Consider the following 24,626-nt stretch of genomic DNA (forward strand, 5'->3'; position numbering starts at 1 on the left):
AGGAGGGGAAAGGAAGAGCAGGGGAACCCAGATCAACAAACTTAGCACAAAACCAATGAATTTACAAAGTGTGATAGAAAACTGGGAAAAAAACTCAAACAACAGTTAAGGTACAATTCAGTAAATCCTGATCCAAGATTTAGTCCCTTAGCAGATTATTTACCCATCAAGGATTACTGGCCAACTTGATCCTGTTCTCATCCAACATCCACACGCATGAACTGTATGGCACATTATTAAATAGTATTTAAGACTGAGAATAACTAATCTCTGATTTCTGAGGACACTGTTGTTCACTTCTATTGCAATGCCAGATGTTAGCTAAATCAGCACAGTCTGCAGGGGGGTGTAGTTAAATGATCCATATGGCTTAGCATCTCAAGATACATCTGTGCTTTTGCAATAGCATAAACTCAATATTTTCTGATCTTTGTGCCACTGAATGAGTGGTGGTGCCTCTTCTCATAGATAGAAGAAGAACCAGGTTTGACAAGACCAGAAATTAAATGAAAATGAAGCCTGGTTAGTATAGCTGTTAGCACAACGCTGTTACAGCGCCAGTGATCGGGAACGGGATACGAATCCCATGCTGTCTGCAAGGAGTTTGTATATTTTCCCAGTGTCAGCATGTGTTTCCTCCGGGTGTCCTGGTTTCTTCCCACCCTTCAAAACGTATGGGGGCTGTAGGTTAATTGGTGCATTTCGGCAACACAGACTCATGGGCTGGAAATGCCTGTTACCGTGCCATATATCTAAACATTTTTATTTATAAATAACTTCTCTGAAGAATTCCTGAGAATGTCACCAATTTAAATTCATGCAAATTTTCCTAAATTTGTATTTGATCCTTCAACAAGGTAATTGCACAGTTCCATAGTCATTAAGCAACAACTATTTGCATGATATTGCACATTTCTCGTTCACTCCAACCACCCCTGTTCTCTTTCTACTGGGCTCATCTTAAAAATTAATGTTGCTGCAAATTTTCCTCTATGCCTTGCTTTCTAGGAAACCACTTCTATCTGTATTGGCTGCTACATGCCCTCCCACACACCAAGGCAGAATAACAGATGAGGCCAAATTTTCTGGTCGTTAAGTGGTCTGCAAATTGACATTTTTCTTAATTGTTAACAACTTCCTGTGGAACAAACAGCAATAGAAGTTGACCAAAGTTATCTATCTTTGTTAGTCCAATAGCCAGGAAAGTATTGGAGAAACATTTCAACCTAAAAGAAGTTAGAGGAAGACAAACACTTCTGCAGGTTAGGGAGGTCATATTTCACATGCAAAGCCATCAAAATTATTTTACAGCTTGTAACTTTATAATAATGTGATTTTTTTCAGTACAATGACTTGCATTTTTAAGCCACTTTATGGAAAAAGATGTGCAATTTGTTTCACAGAGGTGCAATTATAAATGAATGTCAATGACTGCCTGGTATGGAGGCGCCAACTCTCAGGATAAGAAAAAACTTCAGAGGGTTGTTAACTCGACCTGCAATATTACAGTCACCAGATTTCACTCCGAGGGCAGTGTCTTAAAAATAAAACAGCCTCTATCCTCATAGACCACCACCACTAGGCCATTCCATTTTCACTCTGGAAAAAGGAACAGGAACCTAAAGACAAGCACTCAAGTCGTGTGAGGTCTTGGAGCAGGCAATGGATAAACTCCGGAGCATTCGGGAGGCAGAGGGTGTGATAGCTGGGAGTTACAGGGAAACTATTTCACCTAGGAGACAGGTAGAGGTTAGTTGGGGTACAGTTAGAAAAGGGAGCAGGCAGGTAGAGCAGGGCTCCCCAGTGGGCATCCACCTGAAAAACGAGTATGCTGCTTTGAATACTGTTAAGATGGATGACTTAATGGACACAGGCCAAGAAAAACAGGCTTCTGGCACAGAGTCTGGAGCTGTGGCTATGAAGGAAAGAGGGAAAAAGAGTCAAGCTGTAGTGATATGTGAGTTAGATGAGAGGTTTTGTTGAAAATATCAGGAATCTTGGATGGTATGTTGTCTTCCTGGTGCCCAAGTACGGAATGTCTCAGATCGAGTTCATGACATTCTTAGGTTGGAGGGTGATCAGCCAGATGTCGTGATCCACAAAAGGACCAATGGCATAGGTAGGAAGGGTGAGGAGGTCCTGAAAGGAGAATTCAGAGAGTAGGGTGCTCGGCTGACAAAGAGGATCTCAAGGGTAGTGATCTCAGGATGTTTCCCATGCCACATGCTGGAGAGATTAGTAATAGGATAAGCCATCTCAACACATGGCTGGAGACATGGTATAGGAGGGAGAGCTTCAAGTTTCTAGATCATTGGGCTGTGTTCCATGAAAGGTGGGATCTGTACCAACAGGACAGATTGCATCTGAACTGGAAGGGAATTAATATCCTTGCGAGAAGGTTTGTTAGTCTTGTCCCAATGAGTTTCAACTAGATTTGCTGGGGGAGGGGAACCAGTATGTTAGAGCAATTAGTGGGAAGGAGGAGGATAAAGGTCATGCATGCACTGCATGTATAGACAGAAATCAAAGTTTTGTACATGATAGAAATTTTGTACGTTATTTATTTTAATGCAAGGAGTATTGTTAGAAAGGCTGATGAGCTTAGGGCATGGATTGGCACTTGGGATTATAACATTATTGCTATTAGTGAGACGGTTTCAGGAAGGGCAGGATTGGCATCTTAATGTTCCGGGGTTCTGTTGCTTCAGACATGATAGAGGGGGAGGAGTGGCATTGTTAGTCAGGGAAAGTATCTCAGTTGTGCGAAGTCAGTGCAGGACTTGCCTACAGAGGTCATATTGGTGGAGTTGAGGAATGGGAAAGGTGTGACTACACAGATAGACTGGCAAGAGAGAGAATTGGAAATGCAAATCTATAGAGAGATAGCAGACCAATGTAAGAAGCAGAAAATTTTGATAGTAGGGGATTTTAACTTCCTCAAATATTGACTGGAAAACCCATATTGTAAAAGGGATGGATGGCATGGAGTTTGTGAAATGTTTTCATAAAAGTTATCTAAATCAATACACAGAGGTAACGACGAGCAAGGATGCAGTACTTGATCTCTTGCTTGGGAACAAGGCAGGTCAGGTGACAGATGTATGTGAGGGTGAACATTTTGGGTTCAGTGACCATAATGTCATTAGCTTCAAGTTATTTATGGAAAAGGATAAGTCTGGCCTTCATGTTGAGATTTTAAATTGGAGGAAGGTAAATTGTGTGGAAATGAGAAAGGATTTAGGAGTAGATTGGGATATGTTGTTTTATGGCAAGGGTGTTTTAGGAAAGTGGATGGCCTTCCAGGGCAGATAATGTGAAGGTAACCCCGAAGAGGTTCTTTAAGTATATTAAGAGTGAAAGGATAGTAAGGTACAAGATTGGTCCCCTAGAAAATCAGGGTGGTCAACTATGTGTGGAGCCTCACAAATTGAGGATGATCTTAAGTTTTTTTTTTGCATCAACATTTACTCAGGAAACTGGCATAGTTCACAAGGAAGGAAGGAAAACAAATAAAGTAACTGAACAGATGGAGATTAAGCAGAAAGGGGTGGTGCTTGCTGCCTTACAACAAATAAAGGTAGATAAATCACTTGTGCCAGATATGATATTCCCTCAGACCTTGAGGGAGACTAATGTAGAAATTTCGGTGGGGGGCCCTGGCTAATATATTCAAAATGTCCTAAGCCACAGGTGAGGTGCCAGAGGACTGGAGGATAGCTCATGTTGTCCTGTTGTTTAAAAAAGGTGAATATAGGCCAGTGAACCTGACATCAGTTGTCGGTAAATTATTGGAAGGAGTTCTGAGAGACAGGATATGTAGGTATTTCGACAATCATGGGCTGAATAAGGACAGTCAGCATGGCTTTGTGTGTGGTAGATCAAGTTTAACAAATCTTGTAGAGTTTTTCGAGGTTACCAGGAAGGTGGATGGAAAGGCTGTGAAAGTTGTCTATATGGACTTTAGTAAAGCCTTTGACAAGGTCCCACATAGGAGGTTAGTTCAGCAGGTTTTGACATTAGGTACCCATGGAGAGGTGGTAAACTGAATTCAAAATTAGTGGTGTGGGAGAAGGTAGAGGGTGGTAGTGGATGGTTGCTTCTCAGATTGTGACCAGCGGGTGCCTCAGAGATCTGTGTTGGGACCATCATCGTTTGATGTATTTATCAATGATCTGAATGATAATGTGAATTAGATCAGCAGGTTTGCTGATGATACAAAGATAGGGGGCGCTGTGGACAGCGAGGAGGGTTATCAAAGCTTGCAGAGGGATCTGGGCCAGCTAGGAAAATGGGCCAGAAAGTGGCAGATGGAGTTTAATGCAGACAAGTGTGAGGAGATGCATTTTGGAAGGGAAAACCAAGGTAAGAGATATACAGTAAATGATAAAGCACTGAGGAATGCAGAGGAGCAGAGGGATCTAGGAGTGCAGATACATTGTTCCCTGAAGGTGGTGTCGCATATGGACAGGGTTTTAAAGAAAGCTTTTGGCATCTAAGCCTTTATAAATCAAAGTATTCAGCATAGGAGTTGGGATGTTATGTTGAAGTTGTTTAAGACATTGGTAAGGCTACAGAAAGGATATCAATAAAATTGAAAGTGTGCAGAGAAGATTTACTAGAATGTTGCCAAGTTTTCAGGGATTGAGTTAGAGGGAAAGATTAAACAGGTTAGGACTTTATTCCTTGGAATGAAGAAGAATGAGTGGAGATTTGACCGAGGTTTACAAGATTATGAGAGGTATAGACAGAGTGGATGTGAATAGGCTTTTTACACTTAGATTGGGGAAGATAAATATGAGAGGTTATAGTTTTAAGATGAAAAGGGAGAAGTTTGGGGAGAATATTAGGGGGAAGTTTTTCACTCAGAGAGTGGTGGGTGTGTGGAATGAGCTGCCATCTGATGTGGTGAATGTGGGCTCGATGGTGTATTTTAAGAGTAAATTAGATAGATACATGGATGTGAGATGACTGGAGGATTATGGTATGGGAGCAGGTCAGTGGGATTAGGGATATATGGTCGGCACAGACTAAAGGGCCGACTGGCCTGCTTTCTGTGCTGTATCATTCTATGGTCCAACAGCACAAGGATAGTTTCTTCCCCGCTGCCATTCGATTCCTGAATAATCAATGAACCAAAGATACTGCCTCATTTTTCATGCAGTATTATTTTTATTTAAAGTAACGTTGTAAGATGGTTAGATTATGAATGTTTACACTATGACGCTGCCACAAAACACTGAATTTCAAGACTTGCACATGACAATAAATCCTGATTCTGAAATTAAAATAAATTAATTGGAAACATTTTTCACAAAGAATTAATATTAGGAAAAAGTCCAAGAGTTAGGTTTCAAGAAGAATCGGAAAAGGAAAGTGAAATATGGAGGTTAAGATAATAGATGGAGTTAAAGAAGGAAGATCAGCAAACCGGGCTTCACTGGCAAAGGCAAGAATGACACTGAAGGGACAGAACTCTCTGGGAATGCAAAATGGAAGGTTCCTGCTTGATCTACCAAGAGCTTGACATGTGTATATCTGGATATCTGACAATATCTGGATTGAACCCATCATACTTCAATGAAAAAAAAACAACTTGCTCTCACCATGTGAATTCATGCACAGTAGCTAACTGAACAGAGGAGATCAAAGTTCTGGCTGGAGTTAAGTATTTTTAAAAATCCATTAAAAAAAACCCAAGTATCTTTAAAACCATTAAAATACAATTTATTTGTACAGTATTTGGCAGCTTAAAGATATTTCAGATGAAATCTCCTTCAAACACATCACAGAATGAGTTGATAACTAACTTATGAAAGAGCAAGGGCTTCTAAAACAAAATGTTGAATGGAAATTATCATCAAGAGATGATAGTGCCAAGTTGATTAGATGATGTACAGAATTAATACAAGTTGAAACAGGCAGTGCAGGAAAGATGTGCAAAATACCATTCCTCCAAATTCCTGGAGATTGCAACACCAGGTATTTCTAAGGTTCTTGTGCCTGTGGGAAACATCAAGATTCATTGTTCAATTCGTGTATCTCTGAAAAAGCACAGAAATAGTCTAATAGCTCAGAGATTGATTACTAACAGCTTGAGGATGCAAAAATTTTTTTTTCTTTTTCTTTGGCTTGGCTTCGCGGACGAAGATTTATGGAGGGGTATGTCCACGTCAGCTGCAGGCTCGTTTGTGGCTGACAAGTCCGATGCGGGACAGGCAGACACGATTGCAGCGGTTGCAAGGGAAAATTGGTTGGTTGGGGTTGGGTGTTGGGTTTTTCCTCCTTTGCCTTTTGTCAGTGAGGTGGGCTCTGCGGTCTTCTTCAAAGGAGGCTGCTGCCCGCCAAACTGTGAGGCGCCAAGATGCACGGTTTGAGGCGTTATCAGCCCATTGGCGGTGGTCAATGTGGCAGGCACCAAGAGATTTCTTTAGGCAGTCCTTGTACCTTTTCTTTGGTGCACCTCTGTCACGGTGGCCAGTGGAGAGCTCGCCATATAATACGATCTTGGGAAGGCGATGGTCCTCCATTCTGGAGACGTGACCCATCCAGCGCAGCTGGATCTTCAGCAGCGTGGACTCGATGCTGTCGACCTCTGCCATCTCGAGTACCTCGACGTTAGGGGTGTGAGCGCTCCAATGGATGTTGAGGATGGAGCGGAGACAACGCTGGTGGAAGCGTTCTAGGAGCCGTAGGTGGTGCCGGTAGAGGACCCATGATTCGGAGCCGAACAGGAGTGTGGGTATGACAACGGCTCTGTATACGCTTATCTTTGTGAGGTTTTAATGACTGCCCAAGTAACAGAAATGGAAGGGGAGGTTAGGAAAAAGCACTGATGCTCTCAAACTGAACCCTGAAGTTCTAACTTCTTAAAGGGAAGAACCTAAATGAACATCAGTGACACCAACAAATAAAACATGGCCCAGGAGGGTAGAGCGTTAAGGGAATGGAGATGACCAAAATAGTGATTGGAGATTTGGCAGTTAAGTGCATTAACATTTTGGGTAGGATTGCAAATAATGATGCTCTAAACTTACCTGACATTAGCATTGTTAGAGCCCAATCACTCCCATGACACCTCTTCAGGAGTCCTCTAGGCTATATTCTATTTCAACCAGCAAGATTTACTTTAGAGTAAGATGACTAACAGAGATATAGGATTACAAGGATATGCTGGGAAGGTGAGATAAACGAGGGTCTGAAAAGACAATAGAGCAAAATATCACGACACAATAGCTGGCCTCTTTCCTCTTTCTAGTCTCCAAAGCATCCTGCTACTTCACCAATAATAATTATTCCACCTCAGGGTTAGATTAGATCCATACACACATTTTCAAAGGATACAATAAAATGGACTTGTGACCAAACGCAAAGCCTTTAGAATTAAGAGTAAGGTAATAGATCAATGAGTGAGATGGCTGCAAACAGAAAATAACTGTTTAATAGCTGTGTAAAAATAGCATTTCAAATGAGCAAGAGGTGGTAATGCAGTGTTCCTCACATAGAGAGTCAGAAGTAATGTGGACTTGTAAACCATAACACAGGTTTCAACACCTGTTGACAACTGCTAATTGGCAAAGCCAAAAGGGGGAAAAGCAGTCAGGCTGGGGGTGGGGAGGGGTGCGTGTCTGAGCTGAGGGAGTGTGGGCCAGCTTAAGCGAGGCTGGGGAGAAGGGGCGTGAGCCCCAGCGGAGCGGAGAGGGGCGTGAGCCCAAGATTCAAATAGATCACAAGAGTGATCTATTTGATCTAAGTGATCTAAGTAGAAGTGAACACACATGTATCCACAAGGATGGGAAATGACATTTGATATCGGTTTATGCTCTTCAATAATCAAGTATCAGTCGTCCAGAGTGCTAAATGCTTTCATGCTGCTCTGCTATCTTAACCATATAACCATATAACCACTTACAGCACAGAACAGGCCAGTTCGGCCCTACTAGTCCATGCCGTAGCAAATCCCCACCCTCCTAGTCCCACTGACTAGCACCCGGTCCATACCCCTCCAGTTCTCTCCTATCCATGTAACTATCCAGTCTTTCCTTAAATGTAACCAATGATCCCGCCTCGACCACATCTGTCGGAAGCTCATTCCACATCCCTACCACCCTTTGCGTAAAGAAATTTCCCCTCATGTTCCCCTTATAATTTTCCCCCTTCAATCTTAAACCATGCCCTCTAGTTTGAATCTCCCCCACTCTTAATTGAAAAAGCCTATCCACATTTACTCTGTCTGTCCATTTTAAAATCTTAAAAACCTCTATCAAGTCCCCCCTCAATCTTTTACGCTCCAGAGAAAAAAGCCCTAGTCTGCACAACCTTTCCCTGTAACTCAGACCCTGAAATCCTGTCAACATTCTCGTGAACCTTCTCTGCACTTTCTCTATTTTGTTTATATCTTTCCTATAATTTGGTGACCAAAACTGTACACAGTACTCCAAATTTGGCCTCACCAATGCCTTGTACAATTTCATCATAACCTCCCTACTCTTGAATTCAATACTCCGATTTATGATGCCCAACATTCCAAATCCCTTCTTCACTACACCATCGACCTGAGTATCAGCCTTGAGGGTACTAATTACCATCACTCCTAAATCCCTTTGTTGCTCTGCACTCCTCAATTGTATATGACCTATTTAAATTTGCCTTTCCAAAATGTAGCACCTCACATCTTATTTTGGCTGCTACACTCAAATCTACATACCTTTGATGATGCAACTCTTGGAATCATTTTGTGGACTGCTTCTGAACCAATCTGTATCCCCATTTGGCTGGTGTCCATGTTTAAAGCAATATTGCCTCACAGGATTTATCTAACATGAAAACTGAGGGCAGTTTCCAAACCTCAATATTCCAAATGAGCAAAATCAGCTGTAAAAAATGAAAAGGCAATATTGTTTTGCTTTTGAAAATTCTTTTAAAAATTGTAAAGATTTAACAGCCATGAAAATTGCTGTTTTGAGATTAGTGCCATCAAAATTCAAAGTGGCAACAAGGATGATTGAGCTGAACACCAAGTGTCATGTCGGAGCAGTGACACTGATGCAAATATATGCTATGTTGCTTTCAGTGGGGGAATAGTGATCACTTTTTCTTAATTATCAAATTAGTCATGGACTAGAGTAACAAAATTATGGGGGATGGGGAACAGAGAGAGTAAATGCAAGTCAACTTTTTCCACTGAGTGTAGGTGAGATACAAACAAAAGGACATGGGTTAAGGGCGAAAGGGGAAAAGTTTAGGGAGAACATTCGAGCAAAGATCTTCACACAGACAATGGTTGGAGTGTGGAACAAGCTGCTGGCTGAAGCAGTGAATGCGGATAGGAGAGGGATGAAGGGCTCTGGACTTGGTTCAAGGCAAAAAAGGTCTGGCACAGACTAGAAGGGCCGATGGACCTGTTTTTAGTGCTGTGAAGTTCTATAGGTGTTGGAGAAAAATCACTAAATTGGGGGGAGGGAAAATTATGACATATTTGGACCATTAGAGCTAAGGGGAGTTAATTGGGAGCAGCTTCTATAAAGCAAGTCCACAACTGACAAGTGCCAGTTGTTCAAGGACAAATTAATTAGAGTCCAGGACTGGGATGTTCCATGGCAAAGGAAAGATAAAAAATAGGAAGGTGAGGTAATCTTGGATGGCAGGTAAGGTTATGAACTTAGTCAAGAAAAAAGAGGCATATGGCAACGCTCAGGAATCTACAATCAGACACGGCCCTGGAGGATTATAAAGATTACAGGAAGAGCTCAAACAGGGCATTAGATCAGCCAAAAGGAGGCTTGAAATATCCTTGGTGAGCAGAATTAAAGAAAATTCCAAGATATTTTATACTTGCATTAAAGCAAGACGAGAGACAAGGTCAAATCACCCAAGAACAAAGGGGGAAATTTATGTTTGGAGTCGAAGGAAGTGGACAAGTTACTAAATGAGTGCCTTGTATCAGTGTTAACAAAGAAAAAGGAGTGATAGGGAATATGTGGAGAAAGCTTGATTATTAAGTTATGTCAAGTTCAATTACGAGGTGGTGTTGGATAATTTGAAGAGCATTAAGGTGAACAAGTCCCCTGGACCTGATAGGATACATCAGTGGTTATTGAAAGAGGCAAGTGAAGAGATTGCTGGGTCCTTGATGAAGATCTTTGCATGCTCACTAGCAATAGGAGAAGTACCAGAGGACTGGAGAGGGGGCAATGTTGTTCCTTGATTGAAAAGAAGAGGAAAAAAAATATTTAGGAAATTATAGGCCAGTAAGCCTCACTATAATGGTTAGGAAACTATTGGAAAGGATACTTAGGGGTGCGCATGCTTCATCCCAGGTCAAACAAAGACAGAGTGCATCTAGTTCTCACTTAGCACTCCATCAGCCTCTGCATCTATCATATTATTCTCCAACTCTTCAGCCAACTTTCAACATGATCCTAATACCAGTCACATCTTTCTCTCTGAGCCCCCCCCCCCCACCTCTTCCATCTTGCCTGCTCTTCCCTCCTTGGCATTTCTCGCTGTAGCCTCAGAAAATGCATAACCTGTCCCTACATCTCCTCCTCACCTCCAACCAGGACCACAATCTTCCAGGTGAGGGAGAGCTCAACATACACACCATTCAACCTAATCTACTGTGACTGGTGATCCCAATGTGGCCTCTTTTACACTGGTGAGATAAAACGTAGATTGGGTGACAATTTTGTCTAAACTTCACCTTCCTGTAGACCATCCATTCCTACAGTGTCATGTTTGCCCTTAGCCTCATCTACTGTCAGGGCGACACCAAATGTAAACTTGAAGAACACATCGCATTCCTCCTAGACAGCCTTAAACCTAACTACATGAATATTTCTAATTTTAGGTAACTTCTACCTGCAACTGATTCCACTGTTCCCATCTCTTCTTTATCTAGTCCTGTATATTTTTTCTCTCACTTTTCTTTCTGCACTCCCTTCCTAATGGCATCTCCCTCTACCTCTTACACCTTCTCCCCATCACTTGATTAACTCAGGACCCTATCCTCAGCTTCTTTCCCCCTTTACACATGTAATTTCACCTGTTCTATCTCAGTCTTGAAAAAGGGTTTTGTTTTGAAACATTGACTGACTATTTAATCTGCTGAGTTCCTACAGCAATTCTATGTCTGCTGGATGAAAAAAGTATGGGAGTGGGTTTGTAAATTTGCAGATGATACTGTGGAAGGTTATCAAAGAATGCAGGAGTTAGAGATATGGGCAGAGAAACGGCAGATGGCGTTTAATCCAGACAAGTGTGAGGTATTGCAATTTGGAAGGTAGAATGTATGGGGAAAGCCTATAATGGTAGATCTCAAAGGTTTTGAGGAGTAGATGGCTTATTGAAAGTGATCACACAAGTAGATAGAGTGGGAAAGGAGGCCTATGGTAGTTTTGGCTTCATTGGGCGGGGGCATTGAATATAAAAGTAAAGAGGTCATGTTGCAGGTATATAAAACTTTGGTTAGGCCATGTTTGGAATACTGTGTGCAATTCAGGAAGGATGTGGAGCCTTGGAAACAGTATAGGATTCTCAGGAGGTTGCCTGGTTTAGAGGATATGAGTTATGGGGAGAGATTGGAAAAATTCAGTTTGAGCATAGGAGGCCGAGGGGAGACGTGATGGACATGTATAAAAATCATGAGTGGCATTGATCGGGTAGATGAGGGGTTCTCAACCTTTTTCTTTCCACTCACTTACCACTTTAAGTCATCCCTAGGCCATCGTTGCTCTGTGACTAGTAAGGGATTGCTTAAGGTGGTATGTGAATGGGAAGGGAAAGTTGAAATTACTGCTCTCAACCCAATTATTACTGAAATAATTTGCTTGAGAAAAATTGTCATTGGCCCATTTCCTTTGGTGTTCTGAAACCGTGCACATAACGAGTCAATGAGGTACAATTAAAACAGTGGTTTTCAAACCTTTTTCTTCCCACTCACATACCACTTTAAGCAATCCCTTACTAATCACAGAGCACTGATGGCATAAGGAATACTTAAAGTGGCATGTGAGTGGAAAGAAAAAGGTTGAAAACCACTGGAGTAGACAGTCACAATCATTCCCCCAGTGGAAAGCATAACACATGAATTTAAGAAGAGGGGAGATGAGCAGGGCAAATATTTTACACAGAGTGGTAGGTGCCTGGAACAGGCTGCCAGGATTAGTGATGGAAGTAAATTTAATAGCAGTATTTAAGAGGCTTCTAGATAGACACACAAATATGAAGGGATGGAAGGATATCTACCAATTGCAATCTGAAGAATTTTAGTTTGATTTGGACATCATGTTCAGCACAAATACATAAAGGGCCTGTTCTACATTATACTGTTCTATATTACTACCCCTATATTTTGACAACACCAGTCTACCTGTATGGCACGAGCAAATCCAAATCCCCATGCCCAGCACTTGAACATGACACTAAAATAGCTTTCTGCAGTTGCCAAGTTACAGAACATGTCACAGTTTTAAGAGGCTTCCACCCATGTTTTGCTTCTAGGTGGTACAGGTTCTAGCAAGTCAAAACAATTCCACTGAGTCTCATGATGCAGAGTGACAATGATTTAAAACAAGTCCATGACTTTTTTGTACAGAAAGGTTTCCAACCTGAACATCTATTTGAAAACAATTACTTTTTAACTCTACAATGTTCATGACCAAACATACACCAGAATGGTCATCCTTTTAATTTTTTTTAAAGCAGTCTACATTTACTTCATACTTCTCAATATTCCATTTATTTATGTTTACTGAAGCCAAATTGAAATATTTCAAACATTGTTTTAAAATTGTAAAAATATCTAATATGGTATTTGACAGATTTTATGCTGATATCAACATAATTTTGAGAGATATACATGAACACTTGTATATTTTTGATGAAGATTGAATATTGAGCATACATGAATTCTTGATAAATGTCCAGACAGCTGTCCACAGTACATGAATTTCATGTTCTCTTTTTAGAATGATTGATTTGAAACAAGGATGCATATGAAAGAGAAAGAGAGAAGGGAGAGAGGAGGGGAGAGGGTGGGGGGAGAGAGGAGGGGAGAGGGTGGGGGGTGAGAGGCGGGGAGAGGGTGGGGGGAGAGAGGCGGGGAGAGGGTGGGGGGAGAGAGGCGGGGAGAGGGTGGGGGGAGAGAGGCGGGGAGAGGGTGGGGGGAGAGAGGCGGGGAGAGGGTGGGGGGAGAGAGGCGGGGGGAGAGAGGCGGGGAGAGGGTGGGGGGAGAGAGGCGGGGAGAGGGTGGGGGGCGAGAGCCGGGGAGAGGGTGGGGGGAGAGAGGCGGGGAGAGGGTGGGGGGAGAGAGGCGGGGAGACGGTGGGGGGAGAGAGGCGGGGAGAGGGTGGGGGGAGAGAGGCGGGGAGAGGGTGGGGTCAAGGGGGCGGAGTGAGAGTGGGAGCGGGCGAGGAAATCCAAAATAAACAGAAAATTCAACACGTTTTTATACAAGGTAACAGAGTTAACAGTCATATTGCGAACCTTGTACTAAAAATGCATGGAGAATCAACACATCGGTATAAACTCAAGAACATTGCTGTAAGAAAGGTAGAGCGGTTTGTCCTACGTTTTTTTTAAATAAGGATTACATTAAGCCAAAACAAATTATTGAAATTGATGAATTTTCATTTCAATAATTATTTATTCTTCTAATCCGTTTTCCTGCCGACTTCATTATGATGAAAACCGGGTGGGAAAACGAAAGAGAACAAATAAGGCACTTACCAGGATGCTATGATCGGAAAACATGATTTGTAGCCATGAGTTTACATAGTGCAAAAAGGACTTCAACTCAAATCAAAACTACACAGAAAAATACCCGTTTTGCCAAAAGATTGGAACATTTTAAAAATTGTTTGCAAATTCAACTTTAACTATGAGACTTAATGCATTAACAACATTGATAGTTAATTTTAAAAACTGATGTAAACTTGCCATAAAATAAACAAGGTTATATTTCAGATGTGATGCCTTGGGGGAATAACCTAATTCTAATTAAACATTAATCCATCTTTCCCCTTTATTAGTCACTTGTTCGTTCTAACATTTTTGTCCTGATTGACATTCCTTGCACTATTTTATAACTAGTTCAAAAAAAATAATCGTCCACAGTGAATAATTTGACTTAAATTCACTCAACAAGCGCATTTCAACGGGGGGAAAAGTAGCTGTATGATTGAGCGTAACCTTCGGCTGCCCTTCCTCCTTTTCGGTTTAACTGAAGGGGATCGAGAAGTTTAAAAGCAACCTCTTCGTTGCACTTAAATGATACTGGAAAATTGGGAAGGGAACAGGTTTCATTTCTCCTTCGAAATCAAAGATGCGATCCAGAGGTTCCCCGACTCTTCCAGGCGGTGTGAAATGTGCACACCGCGGTCTCCCTTGCTCTACAGGAGAAAACTCATAGCACTCAACTTTTCAACATTCAAATAGGAGGAGAACAAAGTGCAGAACTTCAAATTGGGAACACCCTTTATTCAATTCGCATTTCTCCTCGTTTTGGGTTTTATTTCACTGGCGGTGACTCCCAAATAATTTGTGGGTCAGGTAGGTGAAACACAGGATTCGGTCGACACCGTGGTTAAGGGTTAAAAAAACCCCACGCCAACGCTGGAGAAACTCAGCAGGTCCAACAGTGCCTTCACGTAGCAAAGGTGAAGATACATCAGCAACGTTTCGGGCTGGAACCCTTCACCGTGGTGTCAAATAATTTGGGGTCGTTGAAGCTCAGGACCACGCCAAAAAAAACCCCAACTTGCTGGAAAAGGGATCGGAAGAGCCTGTCAGGGGTGGCACCGGAGAGAAGAGCCGACGTAATGTTCAAAGACTTCTTGTTCATTCGCGAGAAACGAGGGAAGTTCAACTCTGTACAGGCTTTGCCGCAGATGGGATCTGCCCGAGGCGGCGGGCGGGGGGAAGCGTAGATGTTCCGATGTGTCATGTGCCAAAGAATCGCTGGCTCAGGAAAACATAAACATTGGGTGCTTGCAGTGTGAACCCAACAAGCGTGACAACGTTAATCTCTCCCCAACCCCCCCCCCCCAGATGAAGAATGGTAATAGGAATATACCCCCTTGTGCGATTCACTCGTGACAACAGTAATGAGATCTCAACTCGTCTGCAACTGCTTCGACCCCGCGATGCCGCACGGTCTTTGCAGGTGCTCTTCTTACCAGCAGGACCAGATAAACAAGTTTCACCCTACGACCCCCCCCCCCCCCCCCGCTCCATTCCCCTCCCACCCTCCCTCTCCACGCCTTTTCCACCAGCCCGGTGTGTGTGTGGGGTGAAAGTTTTTTAAAAAAATGTAACCATCAACAAAACACCCTGACTGCAAGGTTTCAACCTCGCTTGGCGCGGGAGGGACCTTTAAAAAGGTCAGCTTATTTTAAAATGTCATGAGAGGGGGAAAGAGGGGGGAGAGGGGGAAAGAGGGGCAAAGAAGGGGAGGGGGAGAAGAGAAGGAGGGGAGGGGGGGAGGGAGGGGAAGGAGGGGGAGGGAGGGGAAGGAGGGGGAGGGAGGGGAAGGAGGGGAGGGGAGGGAGAGGGAGGGGGAGGGGGGGAAGGGAGAGGGAGGGGGAGGGGGGAAGGGAGAGGGAGGGGGAGGGGGAAGGGAGAGGGAGGGGGAGGGGGAAGGGAGGGGGAGGGGGGAAGGGAGAGGGAGGGGGAGGGAGGGGGAAGAGGGGAGGGAGGGGGAAGAGGGGAGGGGGAGGGGAGGGAGGGGGAAGAGGGGAGGGGGAGGGGAGGGAGGGGGAAGAGGGGAGGGAGGGGAAAGAGGGGGGGAGAGGGGGGAGAGGGGAAAGAGGGGGGGAGAGGGGAAAGAGGGGGGGAGAGGGGAAAGAGGGGGGGAGAGGGGAAAGAGGGGGGGAGAGGGGAAAGAGGGGGGGAGAGGGGAAAGAGGGGGAGAGGGGAAAGAGGGGGAGAGGGGGAGAGGGGGAAGAGGGGAGGGAGGGGAAAGAGGGGGGGAGAGGGGGGAGAGGGGAAAGAGGGGGGGAGAGGGGAAAGAGGGGGGAGAGGGGAAAGAGGGGGGGAGAGGGGAAAGAGGGGGGAGAGGGGAAAGAGGGGGAGAGGGGAAAGAGGGGGAGAGGGGGAGAGGGGAAAGAGGGGGAGAGGGGAAAGAGGGGGGGAGAGGGGGGAGAGGGGAAAGAGGGGGGGAGAGGGGGGAGAGGGGAAAGAGGGGGGGAGAGGGGAAAGAGGGGGGGAGAGGGGAAAGAGGGGGGGAGAGGGGAAAGAGGGGGGGAGAGGGGAAAGAGGGGGGAGAGGGGAAAGAGGGGGGAGAGGGGAAGGAGAGGGGAAAGAGGGGGGGAGAGGGAAGGAGAGGGGAAAGAGGGGGGGAGAGGGGAAAGAGGGGAAAGAGAGGGGAAAGAGAGGGGGAGAGGGGAAAGAGAGGGGAGAGGGGAAAGAGAGGGGAGAGGGGAAAGAGAGGGGGAGAGGGGAAAGAGAGGGGGAGAGGGGAAAGAGAGGGGGAGAGGGGAAAGAGAGGGGGAGAGGGGAAAGAGAGGGGAGAGGGGAAAGAGAGGGGAAAGAGGGGGGAGAGGGGAAAGAGGGGGGGAGAGGGGAAAGAGGGGGGGAGAGGGGAAAGAGGGGGGAGAGGGGAAAGAGGGGGGGAGAGGGGAAAGAGGGGGGAGAGGGGAAAGAGGGGGGGAGAGGGGAGAGAGGGGAAAGAGGGGGGGGAGAGGGGAAAGAGGGGCGAAGAGGGGAAAGAGGGGGGGGAGAGGGAAAGAGGGGGGAGAGGGGAAAGAGGGGGGAGAGGGGAAAGAGGGGGGGGAGAGGGGAAAGAGGGGGGAGAGGGGAAAGAGGGGAAAGAGGGGGGGAGAGGGGAAAGAGGGGGGAGAGGGGAAAGAGGGGGGAGAGGGGAAAGAGGGGGGGAGAGGGGAAAGAGGGGGAGAGGGGAAAAAGAGGGGGGAGAGGGGAAAGAGGGGGAGAGGGGAAAAAGAGGGGGGAGAGGGGAAAGAGGGGGGAGAGGGGAAAGAGGGGGGAAAGAGGGGGGGAGAGGGGAAAGAGGGGGGGAGAGGGGAAAGAGGGGGGGAGAGGGGAAAGAGAGGGGAGAGGGGAAAGAGAGGGGGAGAGGGGAAAGAGGGGGGGAGAGGGGAAAGAGGGGGGGAGAGGGGAAAGAGGGGGGAGAGGGGAAAGAGAGGGGGAGAGGGGAAAGAGGGGGGAGAGGGGAAAAAGAGGGGGGAGAGGGGAAAGAGGGGGGAGAGGGGAAAGAGGGGGGGAAGGGACCCCTCCCCCGGATTGCAATGTGCACATCAAGACCATGGAAAGGAAAAGTTGGAAGGTATTTCTCGCAGTCCCGCAAACACGGGCTGAGCAACGGAGCTTAGCTCACCTTGCATCTGTGCCCCGAGAAAGAGGATCAGAAGCTGCTGGAGGAGCCCAGGGCGCCAGGCTCCCATTTTCACCGGCGCGGCGGATCGCTGGCGCTGGAAGAAGCCGGGATGGAGTCCGCTAAACTTTGCCGCTGCTCCCCGTCCAAGTTGCTGGCTGCTCGGACCCGCCGGAGTGGGCGTCGCTCGGCTGTCAAGGAGACTGGCGCTCCCCGAGCTCGGGCTCCAGATGTCCGCGGGATCGCTCGCGAGCCGCTGAACCAGGCTCGCGCGGCCCCGCTCCCACAGCAGGTGATCCTCTCGTCGGCGGCGGCGCGAGCGAGCGAGCGCGCGCGCGCCCGCCCTCCCTCCCTCCCTTTCCCGCTCGCGAGGACGCCCCCTCGCGTGGAAGGTGAGGGCGAGATGGTCGCCAGGTTGCCTTGTGGCCCCCCGTGGGCTATGAAGGGAACCAGCAGGCGAACTGGGGCGCCGATTTCCAGAAGGGGGGGGGGCCCGGACCCCCAGCGGAGCCGCTGTGAGTAAAGCAGGCAGAGGAAGGCGGCTGGTCCTCAGGTGGTCGTGTGGCCGAGCGAGGGGGTCCCGCTGAGTATTGACAGCCACTGATTTATTGTAAAGACACAATGTTGGAGAAGCTCAGCAGGTTTAAACAGTGAACTTTAGGAGGCGAAGATGAAAAGGCACTTCCAGGTGGTCACAATCCCACCCCCCACTGTAGAGCCCCCAATTCGACCCCAAAGCACCTGAAAGAACCCCGCCAAGAGGACTAACCCTCCTCCTGTAGGTATAATCTCCGGCTCGGAGAATCCCCCCACCCCTTTCCACCTGAAAGCGGCGGTGGGACTACGGACGCAGTCCACAGGAGCCGGCGTTCGCTCGGGGGGGGGGGGGTGGGGGTCTCCTTCAGCCGGCATGTTCAGGTGACAGAGAGGCGCCTTCTCCGCGGCCACCTGAACGTCCCAGCTGCGCTCCCCCAGCCGCGTCTGCCGGCGCATTATCCACTTCCGAGCGCCTGAAAGCGGCTCGAGCGACAACATCACGGTTTCGGGCTGGTGCAGTCCAGGGGTTGATGATCAAGAGCTCAAGCCCGAAAGGTTGGTTATGGATCTTTATCTTTGCTCGGCAAAGTCTATTGAGATTCTCCAGGATTCTGTTTTTACTTCAATCACAGTGTCTGCAGACTTTTCGTGTTTTACTCTTTCAGACATTGTAAGCAGTGTCCCTATTCCTGGGAATTGATTTCAGCAATAGATGGTTCTTTTGATCTGTAATGAGTGCGACACGGTAGATCCAGGGATATGATTTGTCATGGCAGGGCAGAATCATTTTTTTTCCCAGAATGGGTAACTGGCCATTAAGGACAGAGATGAGAAAGGTCAAAAGGAGTTGATAGGCAAGGAACTAAGAGGTTAGGGAAAATTACATATCTTTACTCAGAGAGCTGGCCTGGTGTGTTCAATGGTCCCCGTGTTGTTTGTTTTATACTTTTCCCAGAGGACAGGATATCTCTGGAAATATTTGACTAAGAAGACTGGAGGTGAGTAGATATTAGGGGAATTGAACTATATGAATGAGATGCTGAAGTAAAAAGAGAAGGCCTTTTTCTTAACTTTCTACATTGAGCAATCAGCTCCACCTTTTCCTCCAGACTGCAGGCAGTTATATTTCATAATTTTCTGAATTCGTACAGATTGGATAATGCAAATTAAGGTTCACAGAGCAGCAAAACCCAGAATGATTTTGTTTATTAAAAGTAAGTGCAATATTTCTTCTTTGGCTTGGCTTCGCGGACGAAGATTTATGGAGGGGTAATGTCCACGTCTGCTGCAGGCTCGTTGATGGCTGACAAGTCCGGTTGCAGGGGAAAATTGGTGGGTTGGGGTTGGGTGTTGGGTCTTTCCTCCTTTGTCTTTTGTCAGTGAGGTGGGCTCTGCGGTCTTCTTCAAAGGAGGTTGCTGCCCGCCGAACTGTGAGGCGCCAAGATGCACGGTTTGAGGCGAGATCAGCCCACTGGCGGTGGTCAATGTGGCAGGCACCAAGAGATTTCTTTAGGCAGTCCTTGTACCTTTTCTTTGGTGCACCTCTGTTACGGTGGCCAGTGGAGAGCTCGCCATATAACACGATCCGGAATATAGAACTGATATAAAACACAAGATACATTTTACAAGGAAATCTGATTTTTAAAAAATTCACAGTGAACAGTAACCTCACTTCTAATTTTAAGGACAGTTAAACTGCAACTTAAACAAGAATGTGTTTTCCTTTAACTCTGACCCTCCAATGAAATCCGGAACTTGCTGAGAGCCAGATCTCAGGCATTTAAGTCCGGAGATCCAGATCAATATAGAAAGAGCAGGTATGACCTGCAAAAAGCTATCTCCTGGGCAAAGTGGAGATTCTGGATGAAAATAGAAACAACAAGGGACAGCTGTGGCAGGGTCTAGATGCCATAGCACTATCGAGAAAATCTACTTGGAATTCTGCCATTGGAGAGCAGCAACAATGATGAAGGATCCACACGCTCTGTTCTCGCTGCTGCCACCCGGAAAGAGGTAAAGGTGCCACAAGACTCGCACCACCAGATTCAGGAACTGCTGCTCCCCCCTCCACCATCAGACTCCTCAACGACAAACTCCATCAGGGACTCGTTTAAGGATTCTTATTTTTTGCACTTTATTGTTTTATTGCTTCACTGTTTTGCACAGTCAGTTTGTTTATATTTCTTTATTTGTTGACATGGGTTTGTGGGATACAGTTTTTTTTTTGCACTACCAATATGTGGTAATTCTGCGTCATCCACAGGAAAAAGGAAAAGGAGTTGGATTGTGATGTCATGTATGTACTCCAACAATAAATGTGAAATCTGAAAACAACTCGCCTTGGTGTTACTCAAGGGAGTTTGTTTCTTAATTTACAGATGAACACTGACTTCTTTACTTCTTAAAGATTGCTCTGAAACAGATTTTTATTGTACAAAATAACATTCCTGATGATTGATGCAACCCCATCCTTGTGCTATATGTGTCTATTCCTTCTGACCATTTGGCTAATTCGTTTAATATATAAAAGTTTTTTTTTATTTAGGGAGAGACTCTCAATCTATCAGCGTCTTTCAAAGTTCTTGGCCTTTCCTAAAATGGCGATCATTTATCTTTATTGGATATGTATATGTTTCCATTTTCTTCCTCTGCATGGCCATTGAGTAGGATAATAGGTGATCTGAATGCTGTCCATTGCCTTTCAGCAAATGGGAAAGAAGGCTGCAAAGACTCAACATCTGATAGAAAAAGTGCCTCATCTGGCTTAAATTTTGTATCAATGACTAAACCGTTCCAGTTTCTCCTACAAGAGAAAAATACTCTCTACTCTGTCAACCCTTATTACCTTGTATATTTTAAAACCTACAACAGCTAAAGCTGAGTCTACACATCCTTTCTTCACAAGACAATCTGCCTGTTCCAGGCATTACCATTGACCACCTTCTCTGAATTGCTTCCAACACCCTTCCACCAATAAAATAATCCCAGATAAAGTCTGACCAATGCCCTGTAGAAATGAATCATTTTTATATTCATTTTCCCTTGCAATAAATAATAACAGCCTGCTGGCTTTCCTAACTGCTACTTATTCCAGAGCACTAGTCTTGTGCAAATGTCTCTCAATTTAAATAATAAACATTTTTTATTCTTTTCTGTCAAAACAGTCAAATTCACTTTTTTTTCATATTGTAGTCCTTTGTCTGCTCACATGGAAATTCTGGAGAATTATGCACAGAAGCTTTGTAAAGATTGTCATGAATTCAATTTAAATTTTAAATTTAAATGTAGACATACAGCACCGTAATAAGCTATTTCGGCCCATGAGTCAGTCCGTGCTGCCCAATTTATACCCAATTAACCTACAACCCCAAGTACATTTGAATGGTGGGAGGAAACTAGAGCCCCCAGGGAAAACCCACGCAGACACAGGGAGAACGTCCAAACTCCTTACAGACAGTGTGGGATTTGAACCAAAAACTCGATTGCTGGCACTGTAAATGTGTTGCGCTAACCATGCTGCCCCAATTGAAAAACTTGAGATCTCAAATATTATGTAGATTTACTTGTCTCCAAATATAATTGTGGCTCTTCATCAATTTATTACATTTTTTCTTCACCTAGTATTATTCAGATGACTCTGCTTTTTAAAAAAAAGTTGGTACCGTATGTACACATGTAATAGTCACTGCAGTGTAAAAGTTAACCCCCAATTTTTGGTCCAAAAATCTTTTTTAACCATATATCGTGTGTAAAAGTTGAAACCCCCCCCCCTCCCATTTTTGGAGCTCCCAATGCCCCTACCACGGACTCTGACTTAGGCTCTGGCTGCCCCAAACTCAGATTCTCACCTTGGCCCCCGGCCACCCACCCACTGGAGCTCCCAGTGCCCGAACTACAGACTCTCGCCTAGGTCCTGGTCGCCATCCTGCCCATCTGAGCTCCCAATGCCCCAAACTCAGACTTACTAGCCAATCCAGGCTGCCCACCCATCTGAGATCTCAACGGCCCAAACTCAGACTTACTACACTGTCCCAGCTGCCTGCCCATCCATCCAAATTCCTGTCAACTCAGATGTGGATGTACAATCTGATCCCGGCTGCCAACCCATCCGAGCTCCCTTTGCCCCAGACAATGCAGGTAACTTACCACGGTCTGAAGTAGTAGGTGTGTAATTGTCAAACCCCTTAATTTTCCCCAAAAAATTGGTCCACAAAATTCAACTATTACATGTGTCATTTATTTATTTGAGAAATGCCTGAGCTTGAGAATTGTGCAGCTCATGCAAATACTCTATCCACACAGAACTCCGACATACACATGCCTGCATACAGCCTGTTCCTCAGCCCCTCCCTCATCTCCTTGCCTAAAAACATCTCAGTCCACTGGTCTCAAATCTCTCAGTCCCCATTTTGCTGCAGCTTCCCCATTCCAATTTGTCAGACAATGTACATTCAAAGGATGAACTCCAAGTTATTATTGATACTTCATCAAAACACTTGAGGTGATAAGCCTTACCCTAAACAATTGGAAGACGAAGGACTTCTGTCAACCAGCCTCAATGGGTAAAACACTCCTGCCAACAATCAAGATCCATAATGAGACCTTCATTATTCCCCACCTTAGGATCTATATTTCAGTGGAGACACAAATGAGAAGCTACACCTGTGTCCAAGAATTGCCATCAGTCATTTGAGAAAATAATATTGAAAGACAGACTTCTTGTCTCCCCAAGGCACTCCTGTCTGTTTCAAGGGCATACACCATCTCAAAACACTGGAGATCCACAGCATCCTGTAAATCCACTGGCAATGCAAGATGGGTGAAAAAAAATCTCAGTGTTCTTCATGGTTTTATATAAAGTAAATATTTGTGATATGGTATGGCTGCCTTCCTTCGCACTCCTTGTATTTATTGGTTACAGACAAAGCTCCAAGTTAATTATAGAAATATTTTGTATCAAAGCAGATAATAAAACAAGAAACAAACATAGTTTGAACAAGTCTGCGAGAGTTATTTTACAAAATAGCAATTTTCTTTGGAAAGGCTTTCAGCAATAATTGACTGAAATTATGCAGCAATATCCTCTAACAGCAGGCCTGTGTGTGACAGGCCTCAGGTGTTGAAACACTAGCAGAGAATCACTGCTTTTTTGTATCCAAATCTCCACCTGCTCAATGTCAATACAATATTCTTTCAGAAGACCTGCAGGAAGTGGGGTTTTCAGCTCAAGATCAGCTCTCTTTTGTAAAGATGTATTAATGGCATTTTTACATTATATTCTTCTTTTCTTTGGCTTGGCTTCGCGGACGAAGATTTATGGAGGGGGTAAAAAGTCCACGTCAGCTGCAGGCTCGTTTGTGGCTGACAAGTCCGATGCGGGACAGGCAGACACGATTGCAGCGGTTGCAGGGAAAAATTGGTTGGTTGGGGTTGGGTGTTGGATTTTTCCTCCTTTGCCTTTTGTCAGTGAGGTGGGCTCTGTGGTCTTCTTCAAAGGAGGTTGCTGCCCGCCAAACTGTGAGGCGCCAAGATGCACGGTTTGAGGCGTTATCAGCCCACTGGCGGTGGTCAATGTGGCAGGCACCAAGAGATTTCTTTAGGCAGTCCTTGTACCTTTTCTTTGGTGCACCTCTGTCACGGTGGCCAATGGAGAGCTCGCCATATAACACGATCTTGGGAAGGCAATGGTCCTCCATTCTGGAGACGTGACCCATCCAGCGCAGCTGGATCTTCAGCAGCGTGGACTCGATGCTGTCGACCTCTGCCATCTCGAGTACTTCGACGTTAGGGATGTAAGCGCTCCAATGGACGTTGAGGATGGAGCGGAGACAACGCTGGTGGAAGCGTTCTAGGAGCCGTAGGTGGTGCCGGTAGAGGACCCATGATTCGGAGCCGAACAGGAGTGTGGGTATGACAACTGCTCTGTATACGCTTATCTTTGTGAGGTTTTTCAGTTGGTTCTCCCAGAATCTAAACCCCGATTGTAATAGGGCAAAATAGCAAACATATATTTCATTCTTCTAAATTATTTTTAATGATCTTTAAATCCCTAAATAATTTGCTGCTGGTTAGCTGTAGCTCCTGTTGTTGGAAAAGCCACAGCCAGGTTGTCCACCAAAAGGTAGTCTAAGCATTTAAGAAGAAATTATTTGACAATTTGTTTTACTGATGATGGTTGAGGGGTAAATTGGTCAGGATAGAAGAAAGATGTCCTGTGCATTTTCACCTGAAAGAAGAGCAGGGGCCGTGATTTAAGGTCTTATCCAAAAGCCATAACTCTGAGGAAACTTTCATGCATGGGAGACTGGAACCCACTGCAAAAAAAAAAGGAGACAGGAACCCTCACCACATTTAAACATTATCTATATGTAAATTGATGAACTTTGTGATGGAAAGTAGGGATTAATTTAGTATCCGTTTTTCAACTTGCACAAACATGGGCCAAATGGCCTCCTTTGGGATGCAGTTTTTCTACATTCAGTTTAAAGTTGTGATATTGGGCTTGATTCAGCATGAATGAAGAACCTGGAGAGATTGAGAGCAGGACTGGGATGAGTAATATCTTTGGAAGGCATGCAATTCATTTTTACTCACTATATGAAGAACAGCTACTTGGACATCAGAATTACATTCTCATAATTTTTTGGATCTTTGAGAGAAAGGGATGAGGTTTGGAAAACATCAGGGGTAAGATTTTTTTACATAGTTAGTGGTAGAGGCTGAAATATTGGGGGCATTTAAGAGACTCTGAGACAGGCACATG

The 24,626-nt window shown here is 45.2% G+C and overlaps 1 protein-coding gene and 1 long non-coding RNA gene across 2 annotated transcripts in view; one reads left to right on the top strand and one right to left on the bottom strand.

Annotated features, from left to right (window-relative positions):
* Positions 1-17,638, bottom strand: part of LOC138738426 (CD166 antigen-like) — a 292,337-nt gene extending 274,699 nt beyond the window's left edge. Inside the window, exon 1 of the mRNA XM_069888624.1 lies at positions 17,330-17,638. Coding sequence (XP_069744725.1) covers positions 17,330-17,396 — 67 coding nt within the window. The 5' untranslated portion in view covers positions 17,397-17,638. The remainder of the gene's footprint in view (positions 1-17,329) is intronic.
* A 27-nt stretch (positions 17,639-17,665) lies between these two features.
* The window catches only part of LOC138738427 (uncharacterized), a 41,131-nt gene continuing 34,170 nt past the window's right edge, over positions 17,666-24,626 (top strand). The window contains exon 1 of the long non-coding RNA XR_011341542.1: positions 17,666-17,841. This is a non-coding gene — a long non-coding RNA (uncharacterized lncRNA). The remainder of the gene's footprint in view (positions 17,842-24,626) is intronic.

This window comes from Narcine bancroftii, chromosome 7, assembly GCF_036971445.1.
Source record: "Narcine bancroftii isolate sNarBan1 chromosome 7, sNarBan1.hap1, whole genome shotgun sequence".
Classification (NCBI taxonomy): domain Eukaryota; kingdom Metazoa; phylum Chordata; class Chondrichthyes; order Torpediniformes; family Narcinidae; genus Narcine; species Narcine bancroftii.